Below are 22,701 nucleotides of genomic sequence, written 5' to 3'. Positions count from 1 at the left end.
AAACCCTGTCACTACTAAAATTACAAAAAATTAGCTGGGCATGGTGGCACACACCTGAAATCCCAGCTACTCAGGAGCCTGAGGCAGGAGAATCACTTGAACCCAGGAGGTGGAGGTTGCAGTAAGCCGAGATGGCACCACTGCACTCCAGCCTGGGCAACAAGAGTGAAACTCCATCTAAAAAAAAAAAAATACAAATGTTTGTTATTGTCATGTACTTTGATTTACCTTTCCCGAAAACCAATGCTTTACACATTGGTGAATTCTAGAGCACAGAGACCTAGTTAATGTACTTTTTTACTGTCATAAAATAGGTATTTTAAAATTCATCAAACCTAGAAAGCTAAGCAGTTCAAAACAAGAAATAAATGTCCCTTAACTTAAGCAAGAAACCAGTTCAATGTTATTACAGATACTATGAACTATTACTGCAGTAGATTTTCTGCAGGTGCTATAACAGCAAAGTCTATATGAATGGCATAAAGTTATTTATCAAATTATGCTTTAAATCACTTTCCTTTAAAAAGTGAGAATAAAAAGACTGAGATTGAAAATATTAAGTATAAATTAATTGGAAAAATTAACCTAAGTAAAACAGCTTAATTAAAGTAACTATGGAAATGTTACTTTGGGTGTCAAACGTCTCTTGTAAGGGAAGGACATAGTAAAAATTTCATCTTTAAGGAGGATAAACGAACTTTGATCTGTTCATTAAAATGTTTTTCTTTAATTCTAAAACAGCTGTAACACTGTTTATTAAATTTATGTGCAAACAAACAAAAACCAACAAAGCAAAACAAAAACTTATTCCTACCTTATTGTCTCTTCTATCAGACGATCTGAGCTGCAAAGAAAAAGAAAAATTCAAATTCTGAATTTACTAAATGCACATTTAAAACCTGTATTAATTTTTCTACATCTATAAACTTTTTAGTCATTTATGTATACAGAATGTCTAGCTTTTTGAAAGCATCTGGAGAAAATTCTGGACTCTAATTTTTTTCTTTTTTAAGACAGAGTCTCGCTCTGTCACCTGGGCTGGAGTGCAGTAGTGTAATCTCAACTCACTGCAGCCTCCGCCTCTTAGGTTCAAGCTATTCTCCTGCCTCGGCTTCCCAAATAGCTGCGAATACAGGCACCCGCCACCATGCCTGGCTAATTTTTGTATTTTTAGTAGAGATGGGGTTTCGCCATGTTGGCCAGGGTGGTCTCGAACTCCTGACCTCAGGTAATCTGCCCACCTCAGCCTCCCAAAGCGCTGAGATTACAGATGTGAGCCACTGTGGCTGGCCTGGACTTCGAAATAAATTTAATTTCATTCGCATACAATATATATAATTTCCATCTTACAACCAGGCATGGCGGCGGCTCACGCCAGTAATCCCAGCACTTTGGGAGGCCAATGCAGGCAGATCATTTGAGGCCAGGAGTTCGAGACCAGCCTGGCCGACATGGTGAAACTCTGTCTCTACCAAAAATACAAAAATTAGCTGGGTATGCTAATGTGTGCCTGTAGTCCCAGGTACTCGGCAGGCTGAGGCACGAGAACTGCTTGAACCCGGGAGGCACAGGTTGCAGTGAGCCGAAATCATCGTGGCACTGCACTCCAGCCTGGGCCATAGAGCAAGACTCTGTCTCAAAAAAACTGCAAACAAACAATTTCTATCTTACTTTTGTTAGCTTAAATCTATTTTTTCCACAGAGATACCTGATAATTAAGAGTCAGAACAGTTTTAATGACAGCATAAAGAAATGAACTTTCTCTTTAAATAGCTCAAAGTTGTCACTATCATCTATTCAGAACTTAAGAATTAGAACCAACTTGTTGAGACAGGATAGGCAAATATAATTCTGATGTCTATAAGTAGTAAATATTTACATCTTAATGTTTATTTCTTTTTTGGGAAACATTTTTTTTTTTAATTAAAATTTCAGCTTACTAAACTTTAGAATTCAAGAATCTTAAGATACCAAATACACCTTTCATCTGTAAATTGCCTTTATGCAGCACCCATTGGAAAGAAAGAAAGAAACAAAGCCATTTTAGGGAGAAATGAATAGGTAAAGTTTGGGAAAGGGCCAGCTTTACAGCAGAAGTAGGAAAACAAACTTCCAGACATCTGTATCTACTTGGCATAGAGTAAAGTACACAGTAGGCACTCAAATAAATATTTGCATGTATTTTTCCAACTACTTATTTCCAAAAGAATTTCTAAGTTCATGCTACAAAGTCAAGGTTTCATTATAAATTAGTGGACTAGGTAATCTAAGTTATTGAATATATTAGGGAACAAATGAGCTTTAAAAAGTCATAAATACCGGCCGGGCGCCGTGGCTCACGCCTGTAATCCCAGCACTTTGGGAGGCCGAGGCAGGTGGATCATGAGGTCAGAAGTTCTTGACCAGCCTGGCCAATACAGTGAAACCCCGTCTCTACTAAAAAATACAAAATTTAGCTGGGCATGGTGGCTCACACCTGTAATCCCAGCACTTTGGGAGGCCGAGGCAGGTGGATCATGAGGTCAGGAGTTCTTGACCAGCCTGCCCAACACAGTGAAACCCCATCTCTACTAAAAAATACAAAAAGTAGCTGGGCGTGGTGGTGGGCGCCTGTAATCCCAGCTACTTGAGAGGCTGAGGCAGAAGAATCGCTTGAACCCAGGAGGTGGAGATTGCAGTGAGCCGAGATCACGCCACTGCACTCCAGCCTGGGCGACAAGCTAGACTCTGTCTCAGGAAAAAAAAAAAAAAGTCATAAATACCATATATAAATCCTGTTATTAAAAATTTTAAAAATTACAAAGATGGCAGTGAAAGACAGACTATGTGGCTATTTAAATGCTGAATCTACCACTTATTAGTTATTCGACACAAGGCAAGTTTCTCCATGCCCCAGTTTTCTCATCTGTAAACTGGCAAGGATAATAAAACCTACTTGTTCAAATAAAGGGGTTTGTATAGATAGTGATTGGATCAGTACCTGGCACATAGTAAGTGTCAAGTATTTTTTGCTATTAGTTTCTCAATAACTACACATTGTAAATCTAAGCATAAAATTGATACAAATTTCCAGATAAACTCACTATTCTGATGAAATCTATGATTATTAACTATGCACTTACTCTTCTAACAAACACGTATAGAAGCACCCCTGAAGGGCACTGGGTCAGAAAGTGGCTACAAAGATATGGCACTAACCTGCCAAGATCTTACAATGGAGACAGACAAGACACAAGCCAAAAGGCATCTGGTGAAGTGGCCACAAGGTCACAAAAAAGAGGGTTAACTTGGGTTAATACCTCCTTCTTCAATATAATGGTTTGCCTGACTGTCTTCATCAGGGCCACTTAGCACATCAAAGAGCATAAACATAAGATATTCCAAAATCTAGGAAGTATAATATGAACATAAAGATTTATATTGCTCAAATCAACAAACTAGTTTTGTGCCAACAGCCTTAATGAAGATAAAATAAATGAAATAAACTACTAAATAAAGTAAAAAAGAGCAAACAATCTATTAATTTACTAATTTTGTTAAGAATAATGATAGCTAATACTCACAGAGAGCTTACTATGAGCCACGTCCTATCCTAAATGTCTTGCTAAACAAGTAAAACATAACTTCATCCTCCCAACAAATCTATGAGATTGATTCTAAAATTCTCTTCACTTAGGAAAAACTGGGGCCTTGAGAGATTTCTCTGTACCATAAGATGCTGTTTGGTAGCATTTTGCCCCCAGTAGAGCTTCTTTCAAAATTGGAGTCAATCCTCTCAAACCCCTCTGCTGCTTTATCAACTAAGTTTATACACTCTTCTGAATCCTTTGTTGTCATTTCAACAATGTTTACAGCATCTTCACCAGTAGAATCCATCTCAAGAAACCACTTCTTTTGCTTATCTGTTAAAATCAACTCCTCACCTGTTCACGTTTTATCATGAGATAAGATTGCCGCACAATTCAGTCACATCTTCAGGCTCCGCTTTCTAACCCTTTTTTTTTTTTTTTTGAGACAGTCGTGCTGTGTCACCCTGGCTGGAGTGCAATGGCATAATCTTGGCTCACTGCAGCCTTCACCTCCTGGGTTCAAGTGATTCTCCTGCCTCAACCTCCCAAGTAGCGGGGATTACAAGTGCGCACCACCACACCCAGGTAATTTCTGTATTTTTAGTAGAGTTGGGGTTTCACTATGTTGGCCGGGCTGGTCTCAAACTCCTGACCTCGGGTGATCCGCTTCCCTTGGCCTTCCAAAGCGCTGGGATTACAGGATTACAGGCATGAGCCACTGCGCCCGGCTCAGGCTCCACTTCTAATTCTAGTTCTCTTGCTAGTTCTGCCACATCTGCAGTTATTTTCTCCACTGAAGGCTTGAACCCCTCAAAGTCATTCATGACGGTTGAAATCAATTTCTTCCAAATTCCTGTTAATGTTGATATTTTGACCTCCTCATGAATGTTCTTAATGGCATCTAGAATGGTGACTCCTTTCCAGAAGGCTTTCAATTTACTTTGCACAGATCCATCAGAAGAATAACTACCTATGGCAGCTTTAGCCTTACAAAATGTATTTCTTAAATAATAAGACTTAAAAGTCAAAATCACTCCTCGAACCACAGGCTTCAGAATGAATGCTGTGTCGGCTGGCATGAAAACAGCATTCCTCTCCTTGTACATCTCCATCAGAGGTGCATTGTCAAAGAGTAGTAATATTTTGAAATAATTCTTTTTTTCTGAGCAGTAGGTCTCCAGAGTGGGCTTAAAATATTCAGCAAACCATGCGGTAAACAAATGTGCTGTCTTCCAGGCTTTGTTATTCAATTTAGAGAGCACAGGCAGGGTAGATTGAGCATAACTGTTAAGAGCTCTAGAATTTCTGGAATGGTAAATACACAATGGCTTCAATTTAAAGTCACCAGCTGTATTAGCACCTAAGAAGACAGTCAGCTGTCCTTTGAAGCTTTGAAGCCAGGCACCGACTTCTCGTCTCTAGGAGGAAAGTCCTAAATGGCATCTTCTTCCAACAAAGGCTGTTTATTCTACACTAAACATCTGTTGCTTAGTGGAGCCACCTTTATCAATGATCTTGGCTAGATCTTCTGGGTAACTTGCTGCGGCTTCTACATCAGCACTTCCTGCTTCAACCTTGCACTTCTATATTATAGAGATGGCTTCTTTCCTTAAACCCCATGAACCAACCTCTGTTAACTTCAAACCTTTCTTCAGCAGCTTCCTCACCTCTCTCAACCTTCATAAAGCTGAAGAGAGCCTTGCTCTGGATTAGGCTTAGGCTAAGGGAATGTTGTAGGTGGTTTGATCTTCTAACCAGACCATTAAAACTTTCTCCATATCAGCAATAGGGCTGTTTTGCTTTCTTATCATTTGTGTATTCACTGGAGTGGCACTTTTAATTTCCTTCAAGAACTTTTCCTTTGCTTTCACAACTTGGCTAACAGGCACAAGAGGCCTAGTTTTCAGCTTAGATTGGCTTTCAGTATGCTTTCTTCACTAAAGGTAGTGGCTTCTGCCTTTTGATTGAAAGAGTTGTGCAACTCTTCCTTTCACTTGAATATTTACAAGCCACTGCAAAGTTATTAATTAGCCTAATTTCAATACCGTTCTGTGTCAGGTAACAGAGAGGGGCCTGAGGAGAAGGAGTGAGTTGGGAATGGATGGTGGATGACACAGTCAGAACACACATAACTGGCCAGGCACGGTGGCTCACGCCTGTAATCCCAGCACTTTGGGAGGCCGAGGTGGGAGGATTACTTGAGTCCCCAGGCGTTTGAGACTAGCTTAGCCAATATAGTGAGACCTCGTCTATACAAACAATTTTAAGATATCCGAGTACAGTGGTGTGCACCTGTAGTCCCATCTACTCAGGAGGCTGAGGTAGAAGGATGGCTTGAGCCCACAGGGTGGAGGCTGCAGTGGGCTGAGATCATGCCACTGCACTCCAGCCTGGGGGCAACTAAGAAAGACCCTGTCTCAAAACAAAACAAAAAAAACCCCACACATACACAACATTTATTAAGTTCACCCTCTTCTATCAGTGAGGTTGTAAGCAATTACAAGAGTAACATCAAAGATCACTGATCGCTATGACAGATATGATAATAATGAAAACATCTAAAATACTGTTACCAAAATGTAACACAGAGACACAAAGTGAGCATATGCTGTTAGAAAAACGGCACCGCGAGACTTGCTCGACACAGAGTTGCCACCAACCTTCAGTTTGTAAAAAATAGTATCTGCAAAGTGCAATAAAGCAAAACAAAATTTGGTAGGCCCATACATGAGATTTCTTTGTATTATTATTATTATTTTTCTTTGTAGAGATGGGGTCTCACTGTTACCCAGGCTGGAGTGCCGTGGCACCATCACAGCTCACTACATCTTTGAACTCTGGGCTTCAAGCAATCCTCCTGCCTCAGCCTCCCAAGTAACTGGAATCACAGGCATAAGCCACCACACCCAGCCTCTCTGTATTATTTCTTAAAACTGCATGCAAATCTATAATTAACTCAAAACAAAAAGTTAAACATTTATAAAGTGACCAATGTACCAAACGACAATAACAAAAACCCAATTCCAATTTAGACTGGCTACAAAGCTACATACCTTAAGTGGTATACAACTGTGAAGCAGCATTTAAAAAAACAGATAATCAGTCTGTGGAAATATACTTCTAACTAAATAAACTCAATGTATCAGCCTAGAAAGAAATATAAAATTACAAAGCCAAGAACTTCACACAAATCGTCAGAAAGCCAGCCAGGTACACTTTTTATCATTTTCACTATCTGCTTTCTATAATTCTCTTGTATCTGTTCTCAACCATAGAGGTCAGAACTAAACTAACTAATAAACTAGCCTAACTACTACACTTTAGTTGGAAAATAAACTCATTATAATTTGTATTCAATGTTCCTGAGGAACTGGAGTTGAAATGGACACTAAGGAACAACTTTCTCTGTCATTACATACAAAGAAAATTCTTTGAAGTTGTTTGTGGCACACAAATAGAATCCTTGTTCTATGTAATGAGACCCAATTTTAGTACTCATTACGTAATGAGTACATACGTCTTAGGTATACTTTCCGAAAATGACATTTTGACCAATGTAAATCACATTTTACATGTAATGAAACCATTTTCTATTTACATGAATCAAATAAAGTCTCATAAAGCAAACACTTACGCCCCCACTTATTTCCCACTTTTTGCACAAAATTGGATTTTCATAGAATAGGTTTTCGTAAAAGGATAAATGGTCACTGAAATTGGTCATTTTATATATTTGAGATTGACAACTATCCTCAAATTACAGTAATTTTATAGCAATACTGGAACGACAAGTCAAAGGAAAGAGTGTTCGCTGGATTCACTTGAAAATGAAACCAACTGGCCAGGTGCAGTGGCTCACATCTGTAATTCCAGCACTTTGGGAGGTTGAGGCAGGTGGATCACCTGAGGTCAGGAGTTCGAGACCAGCCTGGCCAACACAGTGAAACCTCGTCCCTACTAAAAATACAAAAATTAGATGGGCGTGGTGGCGGGCGCCTGTAATCCCAGCTACTCAGGAGGCCGAGGCAGGAGAATTCCTTGAACCCGGGAGGGGGAAGTTGCAGTGAGCCGAGATCGTGCCTTTGCGCTCCAGCCTGGGCGACAGAGCACGACCCCGACTCAAAAAAAAAAAAAAAGTTAAATGAAACCAACCTAAAGAAAACAAAAATTATAATCCCAAATATGCTACCCTACAGAAGAAGGGGTTTTTCTTCCCTTTAAGTCCCCTTACACATCAGTCATCTTTCTTTTATTACGTCCTAAAATATCCTGTAAAGCATATTTCAAAATATACATGAGTACGCAGCAGTCCTGCTCACAGAAGGGATCTTTAAATTACAGGAAGACGATGCTGACACTAGCTTAACCATGCATTTAGCACACCACGGTTACAGTGAATCACACAGGAATTCCACACACATTCCCTACCCACTGTCATCCTTAGCTTATATGGTGGCATCAACAGAGAAAAGCCAGTGATTCCTAAATGTCTTCTCAAATTGCCCAGTCTCCAGGTCTTTACTCATTTGGCTAAGACCAAATAAAGTAAACAAACACCATTCATTAAACATATCCTGGACGTGTGGACAAGACAACAGAGTGACTCCATGCAGATGGCATCATCTGGTTAAAATTAAATTTAAACTTATTTTCCTTTGGGGTATAAAATATATAACTCAAGTGTAATTATCCTTCTTAAGCAAGTACTTGATAATAGCCCAGAGATGTTCTATAAAGTCTTCTAGAGCCTGTAATTAAGAAACAAATTTCCATTTGTCTCAAGACCAATTTAAACTAGCTGAAAACAATAAGCTACATTTCATCACCAGTTATCGTGCTGAGGAATCACTGAAGCCATATTTAAATAATTCTCTTTTTAAAAAATAACTTATTTCCCCCAATACACACACTACAAAGGCACACATTTCAAGAGCAAACATGTGATTTCAAGCATGTATCTTAAAGCAATATAAACCAACAAAATGTAAGAACTTGGCAAAATCACTTAGTATCATCTTCCTCTTTTAAAATGGTAGGAAAGTAATAAGCAAATAAATAAGTAAGCAACTAAATGAGAAAGCAAATAAGCAAGTACATACTAAATAATGAATAATAAATAAAACTCAATCCCTTTGCATGCTGCAATAATTGATGAGGTTGTCACTAACCAATCAGACCATTTACATCAAGCATTGTGGCGAGATAGTCTTTCACTTACAGTTAACCAGAGAGATCCTTAAGATCTATGTCTTACTTATTTCTACATTTCTTATTTAACCTCTTCAATTATGTTAACTGAATACAATTAAGCTGCAGTAGAATGCATATATACTGTTTCAGTGCTAAGAGCTTTTTATTTTACAGAGAACATTTGGAAAATAGAGGAAAACAAAGATGAAAGTGGAAACCAACTGTAACCTCTCTTCCGTTAACACTGATATGGTGGCATAATTCCTGTCAGTCTGGGTAGATGAAGGAATATCTTTATTTGCTTTGTTCATGGGTTGTTTAGCACAAACATTTTCATAATCACAGCAAGTTACCGGGAGACAGAAAGTGAAGCACCTGACAGATTTCTGCTCAGTTCAAGGAGAAAATAAAAAAATAAAAGCTGAGTCATTAGCAGTGAGATCCTAGAAAATCACTTTTTCCTTTTTAAAAAATGAATAGAATTATTGCTAGAACAATTTTAGACATATAGAAATATTCAGTAGAAAGTACACACTATATACCCGTTCTCCTCCACCTGTGATTACCTCTTGCCTTAGTGTGGCACATGTGTTACAACTGATCACCCAGTACTGATACATTACTAACTAAACACCATGCTTTAGAGTTGACTCTTTGCATTGCACGGTGGTAGGAGTTTTGTCATGGATCCATCCTTGCAGTATCATACAGAAGAGTTTTACTGCCCTAAGTATCCTGTGCTTCACCTATTCATTTTTCCTCCATTTCCCATCCTCAACCCCTGAGAATTGCTGATCTTTTTACTGTCTCTATAGTTTTGCTTTGTCCAAAATGTCATATAGTTAAAATTACACAGTATGTAGCCTTCACAGACTGGCTGCTTTTATGCATTTAAAGTTCCCCCATGTCTTTTCCAAGCTTAAAGGCCTTATTTCTTTGTATGACGGAATAATATTCCATTGCATGGATGTACCACCATTTGTTTATCCATTCACTTATTTAAGGACATCTTGACTGCTTCCAACTTTTGGCAATTATGAACAAAGCTGCTGTAAAACATTCATGCACAGGTTTTTGTGTAAATGTAAGTTTTCAACTCATTTAGGTAAATTACTAGGAGCATGACTGCTAGAATGTATGGTAAGATCATATTTAGCTTTTTAAGAAAATTGCCAGGCTCGGCATGGTAGCTCATGCCTGTAATCCCAGAACTTTGGGAGGCCGAGGTGGGTGGATCACCAGGTCAGGAGTTCAAGACCAGCCTGGCCAAGATGGTGAAACCCCGTCTCCACTAAAAATACAAAAATTAGCCGGGTGTGGTGGCATGCACCTATAATCCCAGCTACTTAGGAGGCTGAGGCAGAAAACTGCTTAAACCCAGGAGGCAGAGGATGCAGTGAGCCGAGATCGCGCCACTGCATTCCAGCCTGGGCGATACAGTGAGACTCCGTCTCGAAAAAAAAAAAGAAAAAGAAAAAGAAAACAAAACTGCGTGTCTTCCAATGTCGCTGTACCATTTTGCATTCACACCAGCAATCCAGCAATGAGTGAGAGTTCCTGTTACTCCACTTCCTTCAGTGTTCCTTCTAATGTTGTCAGTGTTTTGGATTTTAGCCATTCTAACAGTTGTGCAGTGGTATCTTACTGTTGTTTTACTTTGCAGTACCCTAATGATACTTAATTACATTAAGTATCTTTTCATATGCTTAATTTATTGTCTGTATATCTTCCTTGGTTAAGATGGCTGTTCAGATCTTTTTTCTACTTTAAAACTGTTGAATTTTAAGAGTTCTTTGTATATTTTCATATAAGACCTTGTTCCTGGATTGGAAGATTTACAGTTGTTAAGATGGCAATTCTCTCCAAATGGATCTCTAGATTCAATATAATCTTATTTGAAATTTCAGCAGGCTTTTAAACAATCTGATATTAAAATTTATATGGAAGTGCAAAGGACCCAGAGGAATCAAAATAACTTTGAAGATACATAATAAAGTTAGGAGATTTACACACTACCTCATTTCAAAACTTATTATAAAGCTACAGTAACCAGAGTACAACTAGCCTAAGGATGGATCTGTAGGTCAATGGAACAGAACAAAGTTCAGAAATAAACTAGCAACTGTCCAATTAATTCTCTAGAAAGATGTCAACATCTTTGAAAAGATTAAACAGAGGAAAAGAGAGTCTTTTCAACAAATGGTACTGAAACAATGGAATATACATGTGTTTAAAAAAAAATGAATCCTGACCCTTAACTTACACCACACACAAAAGTGAAGCCAAAGTGGATTATAAACCTAATGTTAAAGCTAAAACTGTATGATGCTGGCTGCAGGTTTAAAAACAAACAAACAAAAAAGCTAAAACTAAAACTCCTGAAAGAAGACAAAAGAAAAAAATTTGTAACCTTAGGACAGCCAAGATTTCTTAAATAGGCCCAAAATACATGAATCAGAAAGGAAAAATTGATCAACCAGATTTCATCAAAATTAAAAACCTCGGCTCTTTTGAAAGTCACCAGACGAAAAGAAAAGGAAGTCACAGGCTCAGAGAAAATACTTGCAAAACCTTTATCTGACAAAGGACTTACGTCCAGAGTACACAAAGAACCCTTATAACACAATAGAAAAAGGCCCACAACAAAAGGCAAAAAGACTTGAACAGACCTCCTTACTAAAGAAGATATACAAATGTCACAATAACCTGTGAGTTGTGAATAATAGAAAAGAAGATACGTGAATGGTTAATAAGCACTTGAAGGAAGGCTTAACATCACCAGTCCTTAGAGAAATACAAATCAAAACCACAATAAAAACCATTACACTTCTACTAAAATGGCTACAATAGAAAGGCGTGTTGGCAATTTGAACTCTCACACACGACTGACAGGAATGCAAAAATGGTATAACCGCTTTGGAAAAGTTTGACACTTTCTTATAAATTGGAACATATCCTTACCATACAACTCAACAATCCAACTCCTAGTATTTACTCAACAGGAATGAGAATGGCCGGGCACAGTGGCTCACGCCTGTAATCCCAGCACTTTGGGAGGCCAAGGCGGGCGGATCACGAGGTCAGGAGATGAAGACCATCCCGGCTAACACGGTGAAACCGCATCTCTATTAAAAATACAAAAAATTAGCTGGGCATGGTGGCACGCGCCTGTAGTCCCAGCTACTTGGGAGGCTGAGGCAGGAGAATGTCGTGAACTCAGGAGGTGGAGGTTGCAGTGAGCCAAGATTGCGCCACTGCACTCCAGCCTGGGCAACAGAATGAGACTCCGTCTCAAAAAAAAAAAAAAAAAAAGAGGAATGAGAACATGTGACCACACAAAGTTTTGTTTATGAATGTTCATAATAATTTTGTTTGTAATAGCCAAAAACTGAAAATAACCCAACTGTGCAACAATGGTTGAATGGATAAAGAAATCGTGGTATATCATACAATGGAAGTTATTCCACTATTGAAAGAAATCAATTACTGACATTTAAGAAAAAGAATAAGTCTTAGAAACACTATGCTAGGTGAAATAAGTGCAGACTGTATGAATTCATTTGTATAAAATTCTGGAAAAGGTAAAACTAATCTATAGTGATAGAAAGCCAGTAAGCAGCTGCCCGGGACTGAGGGACGGGGACTGACTCCAAAGGGGCATAAGGAACTTTTTTGGGGTGATAGAAATGTTCTCTGTCTTGACTGTGGTGGCAGTTAAAAGAGTCTATATATTTGTTAAAATGTACCAAACTGTAAACTTAAAATGGATACATTTTTACTGTAAGTAAATTCTACCTCAGTAAATCTGATTTATGAGGAAAAAGAATGGCAGCCTCGACTGACCCCGGTGACCCTCAGAGCCCCCCCACTGCTCACTTTCTTTTGCCCAGTGTGTCCTCTTCAGGTGCAAGAATGAGGCCTATAACCTGGGAGAGGGTTTGGACTGTGAGTAAATGCATGACGTTTCAAAATAGATCCATTTAATAATGTATGAGGAATGATACGGATTTAAGAAGAGAAGACACAAAGGCATGGTCATGAGGTCTGAGTTTCAACTTTTCAATCTCTTTCTATCTCTACTTGGAGAACACCTACTCATTCCTCAAGAACCAAATCAAATGTTTGACTTCTCTAAAGCCCTTTCAGAAGCTTCAGGAGAGTTAATGACTCCCTTTCATGTGCTCCTCTAGGGTACGCACAAACCTTTGCATATCATAATAAAGCACTTATTACTTTGCACTGGAACTACCGATTCGCATTTCTTTTCTGCTCCTCACCCCACCTGGCTGAGCTCACTGAAGACAGGGATGATGCCACTATGCTTTACTCAACTTCTCTATCTCCAGCACCCAGCACAATACTTTCCACATCATAGATGCTCAACAAATGCTTGTTAAAACAACCAAAACTGGTACCAAGAAATTACATGTGAATAACCAAAACTGGTACCAAGAAATTACATGTGCATCCGGATATGCACATGAAGAAACAGGTGGAATGCAACTGAAATTTTATTATCTCCATCTAAAAGAAAAAAGGATTTGAATAAATAAAATGTTCATTATACTGACATATAATAAGACTAATGACTAATAAGAGTAATTTAAAAATAAATTGATTTTTTTTTTTTTTTTTTTGGAGACGGAGTATTGCTCTGTCACCCATGCTGGCATGGAGTAACGCGATCTCAGCTCACTGCAACTTCTGCCTCCCAGGTTCAAACAATTCTCCTGCCTCAGCCTCCTGTGTAGCTGGGATTATAGGTGCCGGCCACCACACCTGGCTTATTTTTGTATTTTTGGTAGAGATGGGATTTCACCATGTTGGCCAGGTGGTCTTGAACTCCTGACTTCAAGTGATCTGCCTGCCTCGGCCTCCTAAAGTGCGGGAATTAGAGGCGTGAGCCACTGCATCTGGCCATACATTGAGTTTTAATAGACAATCAGGGTCAGGTGACATTCATCTATCCAGTCCTACATGCCATTCTGGCATTGACGGGTTCCACAGGGCTGGAATCACTTAGCTCTAGGTGCACAATTCTAATGTATGAGTATACTTTTCTATTCTAACACCACTATAGGCAAAATGGCTCAATGTAATTTTAGAATTCGTCTACTACATATCAAGCACTGTAATAGGTAAACATTTTACATACAAAGATGAGATCCTCTCTCATCTTTGCAACATTCCATAAAGTAAGGGTTATTTTACCCATTTAAAAGACACTGGAAAGTCAGAGAATTTCTGGTTTCAAAACCCTGCCCTAATCATTTCACTATACTACCAATCCAAGGAATAAAGAAACTTAAGGTAGCTTAGTCAGATAAAAGTGGTAAATTAATGAGAGAAAGGTGAAAAAAAATTAACCCTAGAAACCAAGAAATATACTTAGTATTTTTATTATTATTATTATTTCAGAGACAGAGTCTTGCTATGTTGCCCAGGCCAATCTCAAAGTCTTGGCCTCAAGCAATCCTCCCAACTCAGCCTCCTGAGTAGCGGAGATTACAGGCATTACCGGCATGAGCCAATGCCCCAAGCAAGAAGTCTGTATGTTCTTATCATACATGTGATTAAATGAAATTATACTCTAGGAAACCAACAAATTAGGATAATATTTTAAATATCATGACTACTCTAAAACTCTGCCAAAGGTATTTTTAAAATGTCAAGGATTTTTAAGCTGATGTGTTTAATGTGCACAATCTGCAATTCTAGTTGTAATCAATGACATGCCCATAAATCAGATGAAAACAGTCACAGCCCTTAAGTATGGATAAAACTCCTCAGCTTTACCTTTTAGATGGTTCTATACAATTTCAGAATTCATGCCTCTTTCTTCAACTCTCTAATCTTATTATCCTTGGCAGTAAAATAATTTTACCAATTGCTTTCCCTATGACATTGTGAATGAAATTCCCATTTCTCTTTGCTAGGTATTGTTAGCTGCCATCTCTGGGAAGGAGAAAGTGTTTTTATAGACAAGCATGTCAAGGACAAATAATGGAGCTGAAATGCAAGGGTGGATGGCAAATAAATTGCATCTTGTGAACTAACTCCAACTAATTTCTGCTTGGAGCACTGTGTTTAAAAGGATTCCTAGGCCACATCTGGAGGGACTCAGGAAAAAAACAAAAGAGAAGTAAGAAAGGTAAGTGGAGAACCAGTAAAGTGTAGTGCCACAGTAGCCTAGGGTTTCAAGGAAAGGAGATTATAATATCAAGTCAGGCAGAGCAGCAGCCAAACAACATGAAGAAAAATGTCCATGAGACTTGGCATGCAGGAGATCACTGATGTGCCTATTGACAGCAAGTTCAATAGTGTTGTGAGGGAAGAAGTCAATGGGCTAAAGCGGAAATGAGTGCTGACACAGAGACAGCAGGTGTAAACCAGTGACAGACAGTGTACCGGATGGCTGAAGAGTCAAATACTTACATAGCAAATGGGGATAGAGACAAGTGTCCAATGCACGTATTGGCCTTCTCAGGACAAATATTCCATCCCCTAACAACTATAGGAAAGGGGTAAAGAGGGATACTCCTATAGGTCAATTTATAGAAAAGATCAAAACCTTAAAAATCTCAATGAAGTGGAAGCTAAGAACCTCTGTATCAGGTGAAGAGACAGGAAGGTCAAGAGGGGGAAGGAGAAGATTTGGTAAAGTTCTTGAAAAGAATGAGAACTAAACAGGGCTAGGCAAGCAAAAGGCATCAGGCAAGGCAGAGTACTCAGATGAGGTTGAAAATACGTAATAGTTACTTTAAAACAGAGTTAATCTGTATGACTAGTTGCTTTTTCTTTAGCCCTCTCATACAGAAGTAGAACAATAGACTGTGGATTGGGCTGGCATTTTGCCAGGATACAGCAGGAAGACAGGGGCACAGGAAAGGCCCAATGTTGGGAGTATTTCAGTTAATCTCCTGTGAGATCCAGCCTGGCTAAGGTAGCAAGGTAGGTTATGAGAAGAAAAATACAGACAAACTCATGAGACTGCAGAGGCTTGGAAGGAGAAAATGTGTTGGCTGACAGTGAGATGCAGAAGATTGCTAAGGTGATACACCTGTAGATGAGAAGGTGGCGGTCCCAGCCTGGGTAAAGGGTGACTGATCTACACCTGGTGATGACCACTGGCATTAAAGGAATCCAGAAGAGATGAGGCTTTTTCTGCTTGTGTAAGTTATCTCCTTATTCAAGTTTGTCTTCACCACTAAAAACCTCTGAAAGTTGTCAACTTCATTAAAGTAAATACAGAAGACATATTTTATTCAAAATGACAAAATGCTTCTAGAGAAAAAGCACCATATGCCTGGTCAAGTAATGAATGTATGATTCTGGATAAATCATGGCATTTCAATGATTGAGGTAATATAGTCTGTCTGTCTGTCTCTACTCCTTAATTCTCCATCTATAAAGACAGCAACAATGTAATCAGCCATATGTCTTTTTTTTTTTTTTGAGCCGGAGTCTCGCTCTGTCATACAGGCTGGAGTGCAGTAGCACAATCTTGGCTCGCTGCAACCTCCACCTCCCAGGTTCAAGCAATTCTCCTGCCTCAGCCTCCCAAGTAGCTGGGATTACAGGTGCCCACCACCATACCCGGCTAATTTTTGTATTTTTAGTAGAGACGGGTTTTCACCATGTTGGCCAGAAACAGCCATATATCTTGCATAAAATAAATACAGAGAGAAACAATGGGTGACAGAGTGAGACCCTCAAGTCAAAAAAAAAAAAAAAAAAAAAGGCTGGGCACATTGCCTCACGCCTGTAATCCCAACACTTTCAGAGGCTGAGGTGGGTGGATCTCTTGAAGTCAGGAGTTCAAGACCAGCCTGGCCAACATAGTGAAACCCCATCTCTACCGAAAATACAAAAGTTAGCAGGGTGTAGTGGCAGATGCCTGTAGTCCCAGCCACCTAGGAGGCTGAGGCAGGAGAACCGCTGGAACCCAGGAGGCAGAGGGCGCAGTGAGCTGAGATCACACCACGACACTCCAGCCTGGGCAACAGAGTGAGACTCTGTCTTAAAGGAAAAAGAAAGAAAAGATTATAAAGGCAGAAATTCTTGGGGTGGGGAGAAGAACTATACAAAATTAACTAGATACTTTTTCAAGAAGAAAAATATCAGGGAGTACTGAAAAAGAACAATTACATAAAGAAAGAGAAATTAATCTAAATAGCAACTAAAAACCCTATGAGAATGTATCAACAGTCCAGCAAAAAACAAGTAGCTACAAGCTTGACACTAATTCAAAGTCAGTATTTTCTTCGACTGACAGACTCAGGGAAAGACAAGCCAAAAACGAAAGTTACTTTATCCACCATATAGCAAAAGAAATTTGTCATCCATAACATAAATTGCTAAAACCTAAGAGCATTTATTTTTAGACAAAAAGAGTATTAAAGAGAGCTGGTAAAAACAATTCATTACAAAGTTGTGTGTGTGTGTGTGTGTGTGTGTGTGTGTTTAAGTCTGGCATTCATTTACAAAAACTGATTTACTCTTTTTCCAGGCAAAAATATGTACTTTTGGAGCAAGTAAAAAATTACATTAACATTAAAAAACAATATTTATGAAGAAGCAAAAGCTTAAACATAGTTCTAGCCATAAAAAGTCTGACCCTACTGCAAAACATCAAACTTGGAAATTTGCCAATATTATAGAAAAACTTTGCAAATGAGTGTGTTCTTTAATCCTGCAATTCTGATTTAGGAATTTAGAATGAGGAAATCATGATGGATATACGCAAAGGCTTTACTATGTATAATAGTAAAAACAGAACATAATCCAAAAGGCCAACATTAGGGAAATGGTTACATAATTTATGGTTTATCTTTATTATGGAATATATGTACCCTTTATTTTAAAAAAACAAACAAAAAATCAAATTACATGGGAAAAAGCTTGCAATCTACTGAAGAGTAAAAAATGTTACAGAATTTGTAGTAATGTGTCATTTCAATTTTCTTTTTGTGTTGTTGAACTATCCATACTTTCTAAAATGAGCACTATGAAAGGCATTTATAGCTTTTGTTATTTAAAGTTATTTCAAAAAAATCTTGCCATTTCTTCAAAGCACTTGGCAAATGAAACACAAAAACACTGAAAAACTAAAATTTTTCACATTATTTTGTAAACATATTTTACTAATAATTTTAATATTATTTTATTACCTAGCAAGTATTTGTAATCACAAAAAAAAATTGATTTAAGAAAAGTATTTAGAAGCTCGTGTTATCATATTGAGGGCAATGACTAAGCCCATCTTTTCAGTCTCTACGACTCATCTAATCATCAGGAGCTCTTATTCCATTCAGTTTCATCCTGTCTCAGTCTCTCTCTGTAGAGAATTAGCACATAAACTGGCCGGGTGCGGTGGTGGCTCACGCCTGTAATCCCAGCAATTTGGGAGGCCAAAGGTGGGCGGTTCATGAGGTCAGGAGATGGAGACCATCCTGGCTACATGGTGAAACCCCATCTCTACTAAAAATACAAAAAAATTAGCCGGGCATGGTGGCACACGCCTGTAGTCCCAGCTACCTGGGAGGCTGAGGCAGGAGAATCGCTTGAACCCGGGAGGCAGCGGCTGCAGTGAGCCGAGATTGAGTCACTGCACTCCAGCCTGGGTGACAGAGCGAGACTCCATCTCAAAAAAAATAAAAAAAAAACCATATTAAGGTAATAATTAAGTGATGTGAAATATTCAACAGCACAGGATCTTTCCTAATTATGGTTGGAACAGTTGCAATTCCTTTTCTATTGAAAAGAGTCATTAGGAGAATAAAATGAATTAGCATGGACAAGGCACTCAGTATAATAAACATCATAAAATGTTGGTTATATAAGTAAATGAATTAATAAACATGGAAAACCACATAATGCACATACATTCAATACCTACTTTCGAAGGTGGTCATGTTCTTTCAAAAACAGCTCAGTTCTTCTGTTGTTTACTCCAGACCCACTTTTATATGACCTGGGACAAAAGAGAAAATTTAAAAACATTTTTGGCAGAGAATACAAAATCAGATTAAGTGACTGACCCCAGTGATCTTGAAAGTAGAAAAATTGAGCCTCTCCAGAGTTTTGAATGAACAATGAAAGTACATAATCCTTTGCATTTCCCTCTGAAAAATGTTATCTATTATAAGCAGATAAATATTAATGCCTCTGCCTCTCTAATTTAGGCCTAACAGTTTACTGTTTTTCACCAAAATAACTCAACATTCTGAAACAAACAATCAAAAAAATCTTACTTTTCCTTTACCTCCTATCTCTGATATCTTCATTTTTCTCCAAGTGGAAGTAAAACTTAGGACTGATTTAGTACATAGCACACAGGGTGGGAAAGCTGTTGAAATGAAAATGTTTTCTTTCACAATAATATATGCGGTCCACCAACTGAAGCCTAAGGAACACTGAAATCAAGCTAAAGATTTGCTCATTTTGGCACACTTAAGGATAACCATTTTGGTCTTCAGTGTATTGAAGTTGACAAAAAAATTACTCTTATTACTACTATCAAAAATTTAATTTTTCTGTTTTCCACTAATAATAAAGTATCAGGAACAATTTTTTTTTTTTTTTTTTTTTTTTGGAGACAGAGTCTTACTTTGTTACCCAGACTGGAGTGCAGTGGCACAATGTTGGCTCACTGCAGCCTCTTCAACCTTCCAGGTTCCAGTGATCCTCCTGCCTCAGCCCCACAAGTAGCTGGGACTACAAGAGCACATCATCATGCCTGGCTAATTTTTGCTTTTTTTTTTTTTGAGATGAATTCTCACTCTGTCACCCAGGCTAGAGTGCAATAGTGCCACCTCGGCTGACTGCAACCTCTGCCTCTCAGGTCCAAGCAATTTTTGTGCCTCAGCCTCCTGAGTAGCTGGGATTACAAGTGCCCGCCACCATGCCCAGCTAATTTTTATATTTTTAGTAGAGATGGGGTTTCGCCATGTTGGCCAAGCTGGCCTTGAACTCCTGAACTCAAGTGATCCACCTGTCTCGGCCTCCCAAAGTACTAGGATTTCACAAGCATGGGCCACCATGCCCAGCCCAAAATTTTTAAAATTCAAGTTAAGTGTACAAATACTACAGTAAGACAAAAGAGGGTCATGCTGTTAAAACTGAAATACTGGCTGAAAGGCAGTGCTACAGGAGAAAACACCACCGAGGAAAGCAGAATAATATAACCAAGAACACATCGGACTCAGGAGACTGATGACTTGGATTTAAATCTATACTGAATCATTTCACAGCCACTTCACCTCAGACAAGTGTCTCAATACCTAGTTTTGTAAAATGAGACTGATAATTTCTATCTTAACCAAAAGATTGCTATGAGGCCAAAAAATATAATACATTAAAAAATACTGTGTAAACTACTACATATACATTCCTCTAGCACCTAGATTCTAAACTCCTACAGGGCCACATTGGTCTTTTCATTTCTTTTTTTTTTTAGACAGAGTCTTGCTCTGTCACCCAGGCTAGAGTGCAGTGGCACGATCACAGCTCACTGCAACCTCCACATCCCAGGTTAAACCAATTCTCCTGCCTCAGCCTCCCGAGTGGCTGGGATTACAGGCGCCTACAACTACGCCCAGCTAATTTTTATATTTTTAGTAGAGACGGGGTTTCACCATGTTGGCCAGGCTGGTCTTGAACTCCTGGCCCCAAGTGATCCGCCTGCCTCAGCCTCCCAAAGTGCTGGGATTACAGGTGTGAGCCACCACGCCTGGCTGGTCTTTTCATTTCTACCTTCTGCTGTGACTAACTCAGAGTTGATACTCAGGAGACAGTTTAATGAATAGATGAACATATCTTTTATGGCCATTTTTCAAAAAGCAAGTTATTACAATGGGTTGCATTCTAGTGATTCCCACAAATTATTGGGGGGCTCAATGTCTATACATTAAAGACCATCCTCTATATGGGTTCCCAATGCATTCCTCAAAATGTATATATAAATGGACTATATGGAAATTAAACAAAAGACTTAAATGTCCTGAAGGACTAAAAATATTACAACAGTCTTACTGTTGAAACTGTTACTGTTACAATAAAATAAAGGATCTCTAGGAAAGTGTTTTCGAGAGTACACATAATATATAGTTTACCATAAATGTGTATCATAGTTTATAAAACGTATCACATAATTTATCACATTTATCACAAATAAGACGATGACAGGTATCATTAGATGGCTCCAAATTGGAACGTCTTCGTCTTCAGCTTCAATGAGACGCCCATGGGACTTAACTTTGTCAGTAGTGTTCAGTTGCAAAAAAATTTCCAAAAATGCATATGAAATGTTAGAATAGATCATTAAAGGTGAGGTGAAGGGACAGAAGAAAAAAACAAATATTTAAAATTATAGATTGAGATCAGTATGAGAATGTTGGGAGTCTTTAAATAATTTAACATAAGGCTATGAGTTTGTACATATTACTATTTGTAATATGTAACTGTTGGGACAAGGGAGAGGGCGAGGGGATAGGTGATAATCAGGAAGAGAAACATGGAGAGCTTCAGTTACTGATAATGTTACAATTAAAGTATTTTTTTTTCTTTGACACATATGCAGAGGATCATAAAAGTAACGTTATAATTCTTTGGGTGGGAGGTAAGAGATCAGAGAACCATGAAGAACCATCTAAGATGGACTTTGAATTAAGACAGGAAAGTCAAGGTTGGCAGGAGCCAATGACAAAGTAAGAGGAAGTACGAGATAAAAATGAAAAAGTAGATTAGGATGACATTGTAGCAGCAATGTTAAAAAGACAGTGAAATGGGAATTGGAAACCCTGAAATCTCAACCATGGTTCTGCCACTCAATTTGCAATTAACCGTGAACATATCCTAAAGCCAAATCTGAATAAATATTCTACAAAATAATATAAAAGGTAACTTACTCAATATCTTTTCGTACTGATCCCATGAGATTCTCCCTTTCCCGTATTGACATAAAGTTTGCTTTGGTTTTATGGAATTCATGTGTATAATCCTGTAATAAATCAACATCCAGTCTCAACAGAAGCTAATTATGGATTTTCATCTCACTGAACCAGTTACGTATCATCATCACACTGTAAATTTGTCAAGAAAACCGCTATTTAAGAAATCAAATTAACCAAAGGTAAAAATAACTTTAAAATTACTTTCCTGAAAAGTGACCAACTTCTTTCAAGTGAAAATAACTCAGTGCTAGGGAAACAGTGCCATTAAATCACTATCCTTTGTGCCTCCTAGTACTTTGTCTTACGAGGCAGCATTAAGAAGAAAAAAATTCTGAAATAAAATAACTTCAAATAGTCTAGAAGAAAACTTGAGAGGCTCTTTTTACTTAGTAGTATACTTAATAGAGCTTATTTTCAAATTTCATCATTTTGGAGCTCTCACAAACAATTTAATTCCTAAACAAAAAAGAACAGAATCAAGAGAATTATAAGGAACAAAATAATCTTTAAACATTTTCTACTATTTTCGTACCACTGTTAAAAGTATTTCATTACTTTTCATAAATTCAGAGATGTAGATAAAGAAGAAAATCAAAATCTTGTCTCCCACAGAGTCCCTGTTGACCTTTTAAAAATCAAAAGTAACACATAAACATGGAGGAGAATATTAAAAGAGCACCAAAAGAAATAAAGGTGAAACAAAGGAAAACAAAACATTCTGCTCCATACCTCATAACTGTTAACATCATTTTGTACTTTCTTCCAGGAAATTATTATTTTCTTTTTTTTTTTGGAGACAAGAGTCTTGCTCTGTTGCTCAGGCTGGAGTACAGTGGTGCCATCTCAGCTCACTGCAGACTCCACTTCCCGGGTTCAAGCGATTCTAGTGCCTCGGCCTCCCTAGTACTGGGACTACAGGAGCGTGCCACTACATCCAGCTAATTTTTGTATTTTTAGTAGAGATGGAGTTTCACCATGTTGGCCAGGCT

General features: G+C 38.3%; 1 protein-coding gene across 7 annotated transcripts in view; it reads right to left on the bottom strand.

Annotated features, from left to right (window-relative positions):
- Positions 1–22,701, bottom strand: part of GOSR1 (golgi SNAP receptor complex member 1) — a 47,642-nt gene that overhangs the window by 12,560 nt on the left and 12,381 nt on the right. For all 7 annotated transcript variants that reach the window (XM_063656130.1, XM_054459907.2, XM_054459908.2 and 4 more), the window contains 3 exons: positions 21,668–21,759; positions 18,658–18,732; positions 815–844 (listed from right to left, as the gene is read on the bottom strand). In XM_063656130.1, coding sequence (XP_063512200.1) covers positions 815–844; positions 18,658–18,732; positions 21,668–21,759 — 197 coding nt within the window. The remainder of the gene's footprint in view (positions 1–814; positions 845–18,657; positions 18,733–21,667; positions 21,760–22,701) is intronic.

The sequence above is a fragment of the Pongo pygmaeus genome, chromosome 19 (assembly GCF_028885625.2).
Source record: "Pongo pygmaeus isolate AG05252 chromosome 19, NHGRI_mPonPyg2-v2.0_pri, whole genome shotgun sequence".
Taxonomy (NCBI): Eukaryota; Metazoa; Chordata; class Mammalia; order Primates; family Hominidae; genus Pongo; species Pongo pygmaeus.
The sequence above is the reverse complement of the archived record's forward strand: the minus strand, read 5'-3'. Positions and strand labels throughout refer to the sequence as shown.